Source organism: Calypte anna, chromosome 2 (genome assembly GCF_003957555.1).
Source record: "Calypte anna isolate BGI_N300 chromosome 2, bCalAnn1_v1.p, whole genome shotgun sequence".
Taxonomy (NCBI): Eukaryota; Metazoa; Chordata; class Aves; order Apodiformes; family Trochilidae; genus Calypte; species Calypte anna.
Window position 1 is genome coordinate 74,603,791 of NC_044245.1, and position 16,576 is coordinate 74,620,366.

A 16,576-nucleotide genomic window follows, 5' to 3' on the forward strand; every position below is an offset into this window, starting at 1 on the left:
AAAGGAGTGATGAAAGACTCATGCAAAATGCAAAAACTCTAGAAACGAGAGCATGCATTGTATGCCAATCATGAAACCTATAGGAATGCAGAGGTCATTATATTTTGAATTTTAATCCTAGTGAGTCACTTAACTACACTTAACTACAGCTTTAACACCAGTTTAACAATAGTCAAATCAGTATCTGAATAAATACAAGTAGACCAGTTGTTGTACTGGTGCTCTAACTGGATTCAAAGGAGGACTTAGGGTAACCCATCTTTCATTCAGGTTTCTTCTCACACCTCTCTACTCTCCCTGTCACATATCTCTGTCTCCCTGTCCTATCTAGCCTTGTCTTTCCTCCTCAGCATCTATCCTTACAATCCATATACATATTTGTCTCCCTTTTCTTAGAAGAGACAAAAATTCATCCTCAATCTCATTTTCATCTTGTAACTACTGTGTGGCCATCTTCTAATTCTCCTCCCCAAGTGGTTTTTTTTTTCTCTCCCGTAAGAATATTGCTAAAATAATTGTTGGTTTGTTCACTTCTATTTCTGAGTCTCTCTACATTTTGAAATACTGAGATCATGAGTCTTCACTATCCAAGTGAAGTTTTTACATAAGCACTCACTACCTACGGATTTCATTGTAAAAGGAGCAGTGTTTATGTAGAGATTTCACTTTTAATCACTTTATTGGAAGACATAAACATCACTTTTGCTAAGGAGATCATAATAAAAATGTGAGGCCAAATAGCCTTCCTGTTGTGTAATAATTTTTTTATCTATAACATGTACTAAGTCACAAGTATTTTAAGGAAGCTACAGTAAACCAAAACTTAAAACAAAGAGCAGTAAAATACTATGAACTTGATTATATTACTTTTGATCTTTAAAAAATAATCTTTTGCTTCACACTGTGCAAATGTGAAGAAGAGTACTATTTATTTTAGGGATAACCATTTACATAAAAAGTCCCCATAAGCATGTGAAAATCAAAGCTTCACAGGGAGTCTTCTGAGTAGTACAGATCTTGAGCTTGTTTTGTTTGGGTGATTTCAGGCTTACAACTTAAGTGTCATTTGGAGGACTAAAGAAAGGGACCTAATTTCCTTAGTCAATGGAGAGAAAAATTATTCTTCCAATACCGATGATTTAGAGAACTTGGCTGAGATCCTAAAATAAATTATTTCACCGCATTCTTGAGAGTGAATGGATTGTAGTAAAAAAATTGTGTTATTATATTTTGCGGCAGAGTAATAAAGAAAATATGAAAAAGGTCCTGCAAGATATTTAAGAAGCAGAGATGTTAAGCAGAGCATTACAAACTCTGTGACCTATCCCCAGCAATATACTTTATATCATGTTAACATTTCACATATATCACGCAATTTAAATTTTATAGAGGGAATCAGTTCATTGATTTATTTCATGGTGATTATAGGATCAGCAAAATATTGCCCACAGACCTTCCTGATAAATGCCAGTTACCTGCTGCCTGAGATTCTGAAAAAAGAAAGATATTTTCTCCTGAAAAATGTTTTCTTTTATCTGTAAACACGCTACATCTTGACAATTCTTTACAAGAGCTATATAATTTGCATAAAAATATTTGATTCAAGCTTCCTTTTTTTTTTTTTTTTTTTTTTTCTCAGTGGCTTTTAGACCTTTTTTACAGGCAATTTTTAATTTTTTAAGTAATAATTTCATAAAGAGTTGACTGGATATTAGTGGAACAGTTCTTTATTGGTCGTGATATGTAACGCTACATATCACTACACGCTGTAACGCTACAGATCATCTACAACTGGTTCCACATAAACCCTCAGAGCTTAACATATGAATGCATTGTGCAAAGTCAGACTTTGCAGAGATGACTATTTAGCCACCACTTTTCTGTATAGAAAGACTCTAATAAGGAAGGAGAAGTGATAATAGTAGGATCTTTTCCATACAGTAATAACAGAATGTTTAAAGCAGTTACTCAGTAACTTGATTTAGTCTCCTCATCTTTGTCAGAGTTCAGTTTTAGAGACCAGTTATAAATGTGAGGAAGTTCTAGCAGTGAGGATTTTATTTCCCTCCTAGTAAAACTGTGCCAAAACACAAAAGACTTTTCCAAAGATTAAATATCTGAGCTGGAAGATAAGGACAAAGAGCATCACAACCCCGCATAATCCAGGAGGAAGCAGTTAATAACCTCCTACAGCACCTGGAAACTCACAAGTCTCTGGGGCCAGATGGGATCCACCCAGCTGAAGTTCCAGCAGTCCATGCCAGGTTATGTGTGACCTGCCTCAGGGCATGTGGTGACAGAGCTGGGCATTTCTCTTCCCCAGGCAAGGTCTGAGCCCCCTGCAGGGCACTGTGTTGCAGATGGGAGAGGCAGGAATGTCTCTCTCTGCTGTGCTAAATGTAGCTGAAGCAAAAGGTTTAGTATACTGAGTGTATGCTTGAATTTACAGTATCCTTTATTTTGCCTATTGCAGTATTGTTAAAACACCAGCAAGTAAAAATGTACTGTTATCTTTAGATTCTTCATAAACAGAAAAAAATATCTATGTCCTTATAACCTGGCCAGGATAAAAACTGAAATGCCTTGGTAATGTAAGTTACCAAGAATATTACAATATGCATAATCTCTTAGGTTGGTGGGTTTTTTTGTTTTGTTCTGTTTTGGTTTTTTTGTGTGTTTTTCTGTTTTTGCGTTTTGTATTATTTTGTTTGGGGTGGTGGGGTTTTTTGCTTGTTTGTTTGGGTTTTTTTCTGAGAAAAAGAATAAAGATTTAGATTAAAAGAAAGAAATTATTTTATTTCAATGTTGTTGCTTATAAGATTCCTATTATAGTTATTAACTGCAATGAAATACTTTGGCATCTATCAATGAGAAATGAAAAAATGTCAACAAAGAAGCCACAGGAGAAAATAATCTAGCATGCACACAGTACATGTATGGTAACAGATTCAGAAAAAAAAGCTCAAATAGCTTTTTGAAGGCCATTATCCATTAGCTTAAGTTAAGCTAAGATGCTAACCTGGGTTATTTCTTAATGGTTGTTTTGCTGATGAGTTATAATTATGGTTTTCATTTCTTCTTATCAGAACTGATTTACCATTTTTGGTAAATGATGGTGTACACATAAACTGCAGGTATGGAGAAACAAAACACAAAACCTCTTTGTAAGTAAAATCACCCCCCCAGAACAATTTTTGAGACTTAAAAACTAAAACTAATCTAATCATGCCAAGGAGCTGTAACTGTGTGCTGAGTTTCAGTCAATACAACTGATTACCTGTCACTAACTCAGTTCTGATTCCTTCCCACTCTGTGCTTTGGAACCATGTTTGTTTTAGAACCTTGGAGGCAGCATGCATTAGTTGTTACCTCACCTCCATCTCAGTTTTCTGAATGCTTTTGGGGCTGAGTAATAAGTCATAAATCATTTCAGCCAAAAAGCTTCAACATCATCATCATTCATTTATTTTTATCATTTCCACTGATGCCACTCAACCTGAAACTTTGAGGACGTTTCACACTTTGAGTCACATACAGGCTGCACATGTTTTATAAGGGAATACCTGAACATTTATGTAAGATACATAATCACTGAGCTTTCTTTAGTTTTGTATTCTGTGTTAAATTTTAAGTGTAATTTGAGTGTGAAATGCTGCATAATTAAGCATGTCAGCTGGCACATAACTTTGACCTTTAAAATATAATTGAAGTTTTTTCTTAAAATTCCATTTACAACAAAGTGAAAAATCTTGACCAGGTAATATGCATTGCTACTGATTTTCCTCTATGTGAAAATATTCTGACCTACTTGAAATACAAGATACTAAAATCAGCAAAAAGGTAAATAGTTACAGAGAACAGTTTTGTAGAGCAGTTTGAAGGAAGCAAGGGCTTGTTCCTTTGCTGCATCCTATATCACTCATCCTTCACAAAAGGCAGCAGCAACTTAGAAAACGCAGAAGAGATTTATTCAAGTAGAAGAAAAGATTTTTCTAAGCAGAGAAGTCATATGAGGTAATCTAAAAAATTTGATAGAACTGTTTGAGGAGTGTAACCAAGTACTACACAAGTTTTTCTAAGCTGCTTGTTCCATCATTTCTGGAAGATGCAGAAAACAAGGTTTTCAGGAACTTTGGGAGTAAAAGCCTGTTACTCACGCCTACTTCAAAATACCTCAGTAGAAAGTGGAGGTACAGGCAGGCAAAATGGACAATAAAAACTGAATAATGCTAAACTGACAGAAGTCCACAGCAAGAAATAAACTCTTCTAGAAACAGGAAAATAAAAATCAGTCTTTCTATTACATTTCATGTGCAGTGTTGATAATTTCAAATGTCCCTGATACAAAGTCTATTTTCTGAGGGAGATGGAGGGGGGGGGAGTGAGTGGGGAAAAAGAAAGTTCTCATGCTGTACTTTTTATTCTCTTGAAGGTTTCCCTGAGCTGGCAACAATATACATGATTTGTTTTCACTTACTTCATTCTGAAAGTATGTTGTCACATTAGCACCATTAACAGCTTCCATATGCTGTGAAGATACTATTACAGGAGGATGATGGCAGTGTAATTACATGCTACATCATCAGAGATCTGACTCTGGCAGAGCTGAAGATTACTTCAGAGTTTCAAATTAATCTGAATGACCCTATCTTTATCACTGTTGAATTTCTGGAAGTGATGAAATGCCAAGTAATAGAAAATAACTGATAAAAGCCTAAACAATCTGAAATGTGGTGTTTCTTTGACTTCATCTAAGTATCATACATTTTACAGTAAGGTACAATATTTTATGTAGAATTACTATTTTTTAAATGAATTTAGTGCTCTTCAGTTCTCTTAAGAACAGATCATCTGGGCAAAGAAGGAAAAATTGATTATAATTATATCTGGGCTAGAACTGTGTGTGGAAACATAATGTAAGTATCAAATGTAGGCAAAATAATTTTGGGTTTCTTTTTTCCCACCTATTCTGAACAACTTTAACAGCAGAGACACAGGAATATGTGTATTTGTAAGTGGCATTAGATAATAGGAGGATTTCTTTGATCTCCTCCATCATATTTAAGAATTTTGCTCTTTACTGAGAGTCACTGAAGCACAACTAAGAAATAGCTGAGGCCACTCTTGTCTTTATAATATTTAAAGTCATAGTGCTCCTTCACAACTGTTAAAACAAGAAGAAGAAGGAGAAAACTTAAAGTTTAGTTTTAGTGCATTAGTGCATTCCCAAAGAAAAAGAAGGAAAGATTCTTTAATGTTTCCTCCGAAAAAATAGTGAAATGATAATGGCACAACCTTTAGTAACTCAATCAATGAATATTACAAAGCTACACATAGCAATGTCCAAATGTCGATGTTGACACAAGCAGACTTTACTCACTGAGATTGTCTCGAAAGAATAAATCAAGTTTTGCCTTCAGACATACTTTGTGTACCGAGAGCCAAAGGGAGGAAGCAGACAAAACAGTTTTTCAGAAGTGATCAAAAAGACAATGATATAGGTACCATAGCCCCAACTACTTGCTCACAAAAGAGTAGGTTTGCTCCTAACACAGCAGTGCTAATGTCACTTTTTTCCTCACCTGCAAGTATTGTAAAGATGAAAAAGCTGACACAGCGTGCATTGTAAGGCAATAACAACAGGGAACTCTTTAATTCAGTGTCTGGATGCGAAAGTCATCTATCCTGCTGTTACACTATATACAACTTCTCAGAGTCTTATTTTGTGTGACTGAACCAATACCAGGCAGAAATCTCTGAGATATTTCCCTAATATACCTCCTACTAGTCAGAGATGCCTATCCTGCTATATGACTGAAAAAAAGAGGTGTAAATTTCCTCCTACATGTTCATATCTAGAGGAACAGGGAAACCATGGTAGATGTTTTACTGAACCAAAGAGGCTGCTCTGTGAGCAGCTATTGGAGAAGGACCCAGGAAAACAAAATTTTGGGACGTGCAAATGCTAGTTTTGTTGATAGCCAGGATGAAGCAAATCAAACGTCCTGGACCTGCTGAAATCATCTCCAAAAGCCACTAGCAGTTTTGGCAGCACTGCTAATGCTTCTGCATGGGGAAAGGCAAGAACTACTTCTGCCCACTGGAAATTCAGGTCATGGCAGATGGGAAAGGTGACAACCCCAGCCAGAGGCATAACCTGACAGGAGAGGCAGGCTCTTCAGCAGCAATGTGCTAAGCCAGGGCAGGATGTGATAAGCTGAGGCCTGCTTCTACTGGTGGTGGTAAAATCAAGGCTGACATACAATACATCGGATCTTTTCTTGTAGATATTTTAACAACTATATCTAGCATTTTTTTCAGCACAACTCTTTCCCTGAATGAAACCTTTCCATCCTTGCATATTGGTAGTAACGATTATTTTTGAAGTGTGTAATTTACATCATATTGTTTTCAACTTTTATTACCATTAATAGTTAATAAAATAGAAAATAGAAGTGTGCAGAGCTAAGTTTTGTTTATTGCTGAACTTTTGGTAAGAGTACCCTCTGGTGGTTAACGTGTAAAAAAATGCTTTTTGTATCTTCCCTTTCACAAGTTGTACATGTGATTATGACACTGAACACTAAACACAGAAATGAGTAGAAATTCTTTTTCCACTAAATTTTCCCTTTATAATACTGAAAATTCCATGGATATATTTTCGAAAGTGAAATAAAAACTCAAAGACTAAAAACTAAACGGAGGAAAATGTTAAAAAACATGCTGTGTAGAGCTTAACTCAAAAGAGTCAACGATATAGCTAAATTAAAGATAGAAATATAGACAGATAGCTCAAGAGATAGAGATGCTAAACTTCTTATAGTTATATTTGGACCAAATCTGGAAACTAAGGGAAATTAACTTGTTCAGTGGGCAAAATGTGCACATCTTTTTTTAAGTCTCTGGATTATTTATCTCATAATTTTACTTGGAGCATTTAAGTCTATTTATTTTGCAAAAGCTTAATTTTAATCAGACATATTATTTTAATAATCAAGAAATCCCAAGAATTACAGTTTACTACTTTGTCACAGGTATCTTCCATTTAAAAGTACCTGAAACATCTCACATTGGTTCTGCTATCGGAAGAATCAGAGCTGTGGACCCTGATTTTGGGAAAAATGCAGAAATTGAGTACAACATAGTTCCAGGAGATGGAGGAAACTTGTTTGACATCACAACAGATGAGAACACCCAGGAAGGAGTCATCAAACTGAAAAAGGTAGGTGATATGTGGGGTGTACATATCTACGACTCAAGTGAGAAACCTGGTAAAAGAATTAAACGTTATGCAATTATATTTGACAAGTAACACACAGTAGTTTGTACCTTTATTAGGTATGGCTTTTCACAAATAACGTACATTTTAGCAGCAGAAAAATAACTCTATGTTTGAAAAGTATAATTTCTCGTCTATGGAAAATTTTTCATGTAAGACCATATGAAAAATGCTACAGTTCACGGCATGGTATAAAAGAGCTATACTTTATGTTTGAGGAAATATACTTCACTTTCTCTTGTAAGCATTAGAGTTTGAAAATTTTCATTTTATGTTATTTTTATTATGACACTGTTGTGCAGTACTGTGAGTACTCCACTCAGGGTAGAGGATTCACAAATGCTTGCAAAATGACACATCCTATTTCCAGTGCCCTAATAATGTCCCAGATATCTGTCTATATGATGTTCATGTAAGGGAGCACACTGCATCTCAGCTGTTGGTATTTCTTTAGTGTTCTAGAATAATTTAAAGATCACTGAATCAATGGATTTTGAGAATGGAAAACACGAGCAGTATATGGGCTGTAGTGACTAAAGCACTCAGCAGGACAGATCCAAAACAGGGATAGTCACATTTTTACCAATGATGGTCTTTGGAGCCCAGGTGTGTACACATACACCAATGATCAACTTGTTTAGTAGTGACAGGCTGTGAAGGTCAAATAATGCCAGATTTGTTCTGTGTAGGAGTGTAGAAAGAAGGTAAAGCCAACACACAGGTCCTCCAGCAAATAAAACTTTTATACAGACCCTACACATTGCCCTTCACACAACTTTTCTTTGGGAAAAGGTCTCATTCACTAAGCTTTCAATGATCAAAATGTTTCAAGACATTTTGGAAACATCCAAAACCCATACACTGAAGTTCCCTGCTGGATCCCAGGTTTAACAAGAGCAATGTGTATTCTTGAATATACCATTTATTCAGTTGTCTTTTCATATCCTCTACACTTTTTATACTATATATGTGTTTTAGTGAGTTGTAGTTTCAGAAATTCTTGACATTCATAATTCTGTAGATGCTATTAAAATGCATGCTGTCCATTGTGTACAGGCCTGAAACAGTACTATTCATTTCCCTGCACAGGAGAAATTTCATACTTCATGGTGGTCAGAATAGTGATTTGACTTTGTGGAACTATGCAAATATTTAAGTTAGGTGTGCATTTAAGTCCTCCTTTAAATCAAAATTGGTTAATGAACAGGACCAACACTTTCAATTATGAATTTAAACAATCAAAGACATTAAAAAATGCCATGAGCTTTAAAAATAGTTTTAAACTTTTATTTTTCTGTATTATAACATATTCTGATGCTGTAAGTACTGCATCAATTCAGTTCTGAGACATTTCAAAACCATTTATAAAGTTCACTTTTATTTTTCCTGAAAAAATTCTTTCAGCCAAAAACTGACAGCCACTGCAGAGATGCTTTTTTGTTCTATTGTTATGCAAAAAAAAGCAAAACACCAAACCATGCAGACATTTCTATATCAAAACTGAGCAAAATGAAGCCTTCCTGGACTACACTTATTTTTTAGTGGGAAATTTATTTGATGATAAAAGACTTCACAAGACAATTTTTCCTTTTAGCATGCTGAGTTCCTTGTTGGAGGCAAAAGGCTATTCTCTGCTTTGTGGACAATAAACAGGCACAAATAGCTACAGCTGGGCAAGGTGCACATCTTGAATCATCTGTTTTAGGTGCTAATTTATTTTTATGCTATGATCCAATATAAGCTCGATTACTGCTGGTCTTGTGCTATTTACATATATTAAAAATGAAATAGATTTTCTTATGTTTTGCTTAAGTAATGATCTACGCATCAATTAGCACCACTCTGTGGATGGTATTGTAATAGCTTCCTCTCTCAAAAAAAAAAAAAAAAAAAGGGTGAGGAGGGTGAGGTGGGAACAGCAACAGTAAAAAGAGGGAGGATGTGCAGTTTTTATGAAAGTGTTGCATGCAGCTACATAAGTGGAAGAAATATTACTATATTAGGAATAGACCAATTTCTTCTCTTATCTGGTGCTATTTAATGCAGCGTTTATTGGGTCTTCCATTTATGCAGTATCTGTCATTTGGTTCAGCAAACTAAAGTAAGTGTAAGGTCCAAGCAGCACAGTGACAGAAAGGACCATTTTTGTACCAGAATGAAGCGACCTCAAGTGGGGTGCAGAACAGTGCTCCCAGTTATGGGGGCCAAATGCATCAGTCCCAGGAAAGATCCTAATCTTATTGAAACTGATAAGAAATCTTTAACAACCACACCCAACAGAAAACAAAAGAATCCAAGCTTTACTGAGCATTTGGCATTAAATTTATTAAACTAAGGATGAATTTATAGGATAAGCACATAGTGTGCAGAAGCCTCTAAATTGGTTCGGCATGAGTTAATCCAGAAAATGAGCAGGGTTCAAGCACTGAGGCTGGGTCAGACATTACTTTACTAACTTGACCAGAGTGTCATTGAAACCCTGGAAAAAGCTGTTTATAGGATTCTCCTGGTATGATCCTACGCTGCTGCACTGTCCTGGGTGAGATACTCTACATGGGTCACTTAGAAGCTCAGGGTACATTTGCATCTTATTTTTTGTAAACTGTGTACCACTGCTAAATGATGAGACAACAAATCTGTATTGATGAAATCACAGCATTCCAGAGAGCACACAGCAGTGCATGATGACAAATAGTAACTTCAATAATGACAAAAATAACAGAAACTGGGGGCATGATGAATAGACCAAGTAGCTGCAGGGAGGTATTTGGTGTTTATGCCTCCTTGTAATATCAGGGACAACCTTTAAGAATCTTGTTCACATGGCAGCCCATGTATGTAGTGCTGGGACGCTGGTTGGTGTAAAAGCAGCCTGACAGCATCTGCACATGCAAATAGTGAGCAAAAGGCAGACTGCTGACATCCCTCAACTAGGACTGTGTTGGTGTTGTCGCTACTACTTGCTTTACTAACAAATGTAGACTTGTAACCCATCCCACCCCTTCACTCTGCAGAGGCAGGGAATACCCTCTGCAGGCACCTCCATGGTCTGTGGTTGCCTGTAGTCATAACTCACCAGTTTGTGAGAGCAGGAATTGTGGTTTTACATTTTGCGGAGGAAGTGCAGGTGATATTAAGCAGTATAGACAGAAAGTAGTGTCTGAGGTGCAGATGCAATCATAAATACCATCACAGCCAAAGAGAAGACTGACAGGAAGAGTGAGATCTCTGAAGTGAGACAGGAAGGGGAGATCTTCATCCTCTCAAGTTTGCAGGTACAGCTGTTGGATTTCATTTTCTTGGAACAGTGAAATGTAGCTGCAGAAAAGAGTAAGATGCTTGAGAGCAGCAAACAGCTAAATCCCTGATACTAGTCAGCTTCTTTGTTTCTCCAGAGACAGAACATATATATATATATATATATATATACACATACACACACATATATATTTATATATTGCCCACTTTCCATCAAATCTTGAAACACTGACTTCTGATTTGGCCTACAGATCTCATTTTTTTACTGTGGATTCTCATCTCTGTAATTAACAAATGTTCTTGGTTCTCCTGGAGCCTGTTTTAATAGGTCAGCCTGCTCTGTAATACCAATAAATTCCTTATGCTGTTTAGTATCCAGTGTAGAAGTGTGGTTACTGAAACGTGTCTGTGCACAGCAAACAGTCTAACAGCAGTATTTCACACTACATAGGCACTCAAACTACCTTCAGGAGGAAATTATTGCCAGGTTTTTAGGAAAGCACACATAGCTCAGGGTTGTTCTACAATTGCACAATGCTAGTATGAAGTTTTAAGTTTCTTTGTGCTTCCTTTCAACCCAGTGTTAGTGTCTGTAACTATCCATATATCCTGGGTCTTACAGTCTCACCCCAAAATATGGCTTTTGCATAATTATTGGTGTGGATCATGAAAGCTTGTATCATAAAACAATACTGTTGTATCTATTACATGTGAATAAAACCCATAAATTTTTGTAGTTTCTGGCCCTGCTTCTTTGTGAAGCAGAGTAGACTGACAGGATATTTGTTTTCTCACCTTTGCCATGCCTCTTATCAGAATTCATTGTATTTTTAAATCCCTTTTTTTTTTTCAATTGTTTATTTCTCTCTCTCTTACCCCTATCTAAAATATATAAATATAAATGTAAACTACAAATATGAATACACTTACATCTATATATTAACATTTATTAACTTCTACCTTGAATATGGAAAACAGCAATATTTCAAATAATACCCATTTCTAACATGGAGCTGTTTATGTGCCTTCCTAGTCATACTAAATAAGCCTGTTCATGGGACTTCCAGAGTTGCAAGATAAAGTGATTTGTCAGTATGTTATTTGATTTTGGGATTTGTAGAATGCCTTTGCTGTATACAGCTGTGTGTATGCTGATAGTGCTTTGCTGTGCAACTATATAGAGCAGCTTGTAACTGCAACAGAGGAAAAGGCAGATAAGAACCAGCAGGGAAGCCAAATACATCTGTACTGTCACTGGTATGTAGAATACCAATTAGAAATACTCCTCTAATTGTTCAATAGTTTACAATCAATAAGACCTTGCCTTAATATTAGCATAGATGCTGTTTACTGTGGAAAAACTCATAATTTGTGAAAAATAAAAGCCTTATTCAGACTTATCTTTCTGAATATGATTATAAAAGGAATAAATATTTCCATTAGTTACTTAAAAAACCAACAACTTCATGAAGTCATTCCATTAAAATCTGGTTAATTGAAAGACCTTTCAATAATCTTATTTTCTTTCTTATTAAAACATTCTGCTATATTTGTACCCTTAGCAGCATTCCAAATTTTAAATGAAAAAAAGGACTGAGCACCATTACATATATTTTAAGTAGCAGCAAAATAAATTTTAAATAATAAAAAGTCAGCTAAAATATTGTGTGGACCACACACACACACACACACACAAAGAAATAAAAAGAAATGATATCTTAACATCTTTAAAACTTAAAATCAGTAAAATTTTGCCTGAGATCTAGGCAGTTATTCAGTTCTTTTGTTTTCAGGAAGTCTCAGGGCAGACAAATACCAAAATTTGAGACTGTCTATCTATAACTATCTGTACGGACAGTTGTTCAAAACTGGGAAGACCAGAGATTGTGGCATGGATTCCCCATAAACACAATACACAGAAATTATACACTTCTGCTGCACTGTACAAAATCTTTTGTGTTTTGAAATGAAACCTTAGGTTTGCCATTTGCAACATTTCCAGTCTTTCCACATAAATTCCAGCTGCAGTTTAGCCTTGTTTATATTAAAAAGATAAGTTCTGCTCTTTTGTTGGAAACTGTCACTGATTTCTCTCTCTGACGATGTCTCAGCACTTTCAGCCTGTCTTTTCTTATTTTCAGTACCATCTGTGCTTTGCACTGGACACGTATTGCTTAACCCGTTTCTATATTTATGAGTAGACCCATAGAAATGGCAAGAGGATGAGTTTCTCTGAGGTTATAGCGGGAAAAAAATTTCCTTTTTTTTTTGTATCAAACTATCTCTTCAAGAATGTAGTATTGTATTGTCCCATAATGCTGAGGGGAGGAGGAAGAAATGTGACTACTTTATCCTAGGTATCTGTGCACTAAAATGTGCCAGCCTAAGCACACCAATACACAGAATTCCTTGAAATCTCATTACTCCCCAGCCATTCCCAAACAAGGACTCTGATCCATTGGCAGCATGACATTTGTGATCAGGCACTGATCAAGGACCATGACTTGGTAGTGTTACCTTGAAATTAGCTCAGTGAAAGCCAGCCTTCAAAGACCACATGGGTTATGGCTTTCCCTTAGCACATCAATCTTCAAATATATTCATGCATCACAAAAGCCAGTCTAAACAGTTTTATTACAATTTGGGGGGTATGAAACCTGTATAAAAGGAGAGGTTAGATTTCTTGCTTTCTCTGTCTTGATGATTTACCTCTAGCTTAACCCCTCAGACCTTTTCCATTCCAGACTGTTTCTCTACAGTTCTGGTTTTCTCCCCTTAATGTATTTTTTTTTTTTTTTTTTTTTGAAAATGCATTAGCAATTTACATAGTCAGCTGAAGAAAAGTTTTTTGTTTGTTCAAGGGGGATTTTTTGGCATTGCATTATAGTGTACAGGAGTAGTACAGAAACTGAAATGACAATGTGACAGCGATGTGGATAATGAAGCAGCATGTGTTATTTGTAGTGAAAGCAACAGTTTAGGATTTCACCACTAGGGCACAAAATCTTCCACATTTAATCCTACCTGTTTCTTCTTAGCCTTAGTTTCTTTTTCTTTATGACTGCCCAGTTAAAGTGCAACTCACACTGGGGTTTACTGGGAATTTTGTCTGTAGGAAGATGGTTGCATGTAGTAGTGGGTTGATTAGTAGTACTTAGCTTTCCATGGCATATAGGCTACAATGGCTAATTTTAAATCCCTAGCACAAAAAAGACTGACCATTTAGTCTATTAAAATTGTAAAATCTTTCATAAGGATTTAAAATCATTATGCTAGCTGTTCACCTAATTTAAGCCAAGGTAACTCAATTGATTTTAATGAAGCTAGTTCAGTTCATACCAGCCAGTCATCTGACCAATTATGTCCTGATGTGAAAAAGACAGAAAATGGCAGAATTTAAATCTATCCTAGCTGTGACAAATTACTGGAAACCCTGCAGTAATGATGGCTGAGGAAAAAAAAAAAAAATCAGATATTGAAATATTATTGCTCATGCACTAGTAATCCCACTCTAATTTTCACATAGCATGTCCTTTCCTGTTAGAAAAATTTCTAACTTGACCATTATAGCAGAAACCACTAGGTGCCACTGTTACCCAGACATGAGAAAAAGACTGACATAACTTTAAAAACATGAGAGCAAAAGCAGCCAAAGCTTTTAACTGAAAATAAAGTTTGTGTCTTTTCAGCTAGATAAGACTGCATTAAGGTTTTTGAGATTATTACTTTTCTAAAATCAAAGGTGCTAAATTGATGTAAATTTACAGAAACTGACACTAAAACAATCTGATTGCAGGATGCATTTCCATAAAAAACCCAGATAGGTACGCAAAAGCTGCTGTGCTGCCTTTAAGACCTTATGATCATACAGCTAAGATCATAAGGCAGAACCAAAGTCTTTATTTTTCAACATACATGCAGGTTCAATATATAGTGTGAACAGCAGCTAACTGCAAAGATAGAAATTCTACAGGAAAAGCTTTGTTAGGATGACATTAAAATTCACATTCTGAGACACATCTAAAATTTGGCTTGATTCATTGGTATATATCACAGTTTTTGTTTGGGCTCATTTTCATCATTGTCATGGTCCTCTGAAAGCTTTCCCTGCTAAAATGCAGATGTTCTTTTTGAGGAAGTAGATCAGCTGGAGACAGCTGGCTGCCTGTGCATGAGAGTTGAGAATACAAATCTCTGGCTAACCTGCACAAAGCTCATTTGCAAGAGATGAATCTCACTCATTTAACTTCAGACATCTACAGTGTAACTTGTTTACATCCGTGCCAGTCATCCTGAATGTTTTGATGTGGAGAAACAGTCATTTGCCGGGTATGATTAACCTGGCTGCTTTCAGAAACCGCTTTGGCATGAGATGAACTGCAAAACAAACTTAGATGATTAGCTCAGGAGCTGAAGTTTACAATTAAGGAGTCCTCAGTTATGTCGCTAATCCTACCAAAATGATGTGCAGTATTTAATCTTCAGTCATATTTGACGTTTTGCTTTTGTTCTTTCTGCAGCCGTTAGACTTTGAAACAAAAAAGGCATATACCTTTAAAGTGGAGGCTTCCAATCTCCATCTCGACCATCGATTTCACTCAGTGGGTCCATTCAAAGATACTGCCACTGTGAAGATAAATGTATTGGACATGGATGAACCTCCAGTTTTCAGCAAGCCCATGTACACAATGGAGGTTTATGAGGATACACCTGTGGGGACCATTATAGGTGCAGTAACAGCACAAGACCTTGATGCCGGCAGCAGCTCGGTTAGGTAAGGAAGCTTTTCTTTCTTCAATAGCTCCCAGACAACCCAAAGAGCTGTTAACACTGTGACTCAGTGGCAAAGAGCTTAGAAATGAGATATAAAATGTTCCAAGGCTCTCATAACACATAAATGCTTCTCTGAAAACTATTGAAAAGAGATGTTAGTTTGTGTGGGGTATCTGGAAAAATGCACTAAGTGCTGACAGCTTCTTATCATACAGATCATATAAATTAACATTGACATGACTTGAAATGATGTGTTCAGAAAACGGAAGTAAAAATACTGTTTTGGCTGGCATCTGGGGCTTCTACAAAAGTGGCTCTGAAGTACAGGAGTGAAAAAGGAAGTTGTAAATGTTACATCTGTGTTACACCTCAATGAGTGGTTGAGGTGTCAATGAGGTCCTTTCCAAACTTGATGATTCTATGAGTGACAAGTGAGCACTGCCCCTTTCACAACCACTCACTCTCTATATCTGTCAAATAAGAAAGCTTTGATAAATAATTGCTACATCTGTCTTTGCTAAGGAAGAGGGGATATAAGTACTGGCCCACATGGTTGTGTTCAGCAGACTTCAGCACAAGTAAACCTCTGAAAAAACCCCCATCATTTACGTGTATAGCTTGTTTTCTTCATATAAAAGATAGGGTGCTGTTATACAAATGTAATATATTGCTTTTGCTGATGTATTTCTAGCCACATTAGAAACAACAAAGTGAACAAGAGTCATGTACCAGTAAGAAGATATGATCTAAGATATGATCTAAGATGTGGGCAGTCATTACACATGCTTCCAATACCAATTCATGCTGGATCTACCTAACTTCAGGAAATATTTTACTCCCAGACCTCAGTGAACAATATTGCAGATGTAATGAAAGTAAACAATATTTAATCATTAATGTTTATGAAACTGGACTATGAAGGAACAAGAAAATGCCACTTGTGCATGTACATTCATGCATATTTGACTACAAATTTAATTTTGGCTTTTTAATCCATGTTTATCAGCTATGTGTATTTGTACTCAGTACTTATGTTGTCAAACTGTACAACAGACATGCTAGATTATATGTTGCCATCATGTGCAAAAATTTAACCTGCAGTAGTAACAGTTTAGCTCCTGTTTCATCAGTTCACTATTCATTATTGCTTTAAATGATTTTTTCACTATTTTAAAAAAATACATTCTTCAATCTTTTCTAATACAGAAATGTTTTTGTGCATAAGCCTGTGACACATTCCTTCTCTGACAAAGGATAGCAAAGATT

General features: G+C 36.0%; 1 protein-coding gene across 2 annotated transcripts in view; it reads left to right on the forward strand.

Moving 5' to 3' along the window:
* Positions 1 to 16,576, forward strand: part of CDH12 (cadherin 12) — a 142,343-nt gene that overhangs the window by 89,825 nt on the left and 35,942 nt on the right. For both annotated transcript variants that reach the window (XM_008490509.2, XM_030444861.1), the window contains 2 exons: positions 7,035 to 7,222; positions 15,058 to 15,311. In XM_008490509.2, coding sequence (XP_008488731.1) covers positions 7,035 to 7,222; positions 15,058 to 15,311 — 442 coding nt within the window. The remainder of the gene's footprint in view (positions 1 to 7,034; positions 7,223 to 15,057; positions 15,312 to 16,576) is intronic.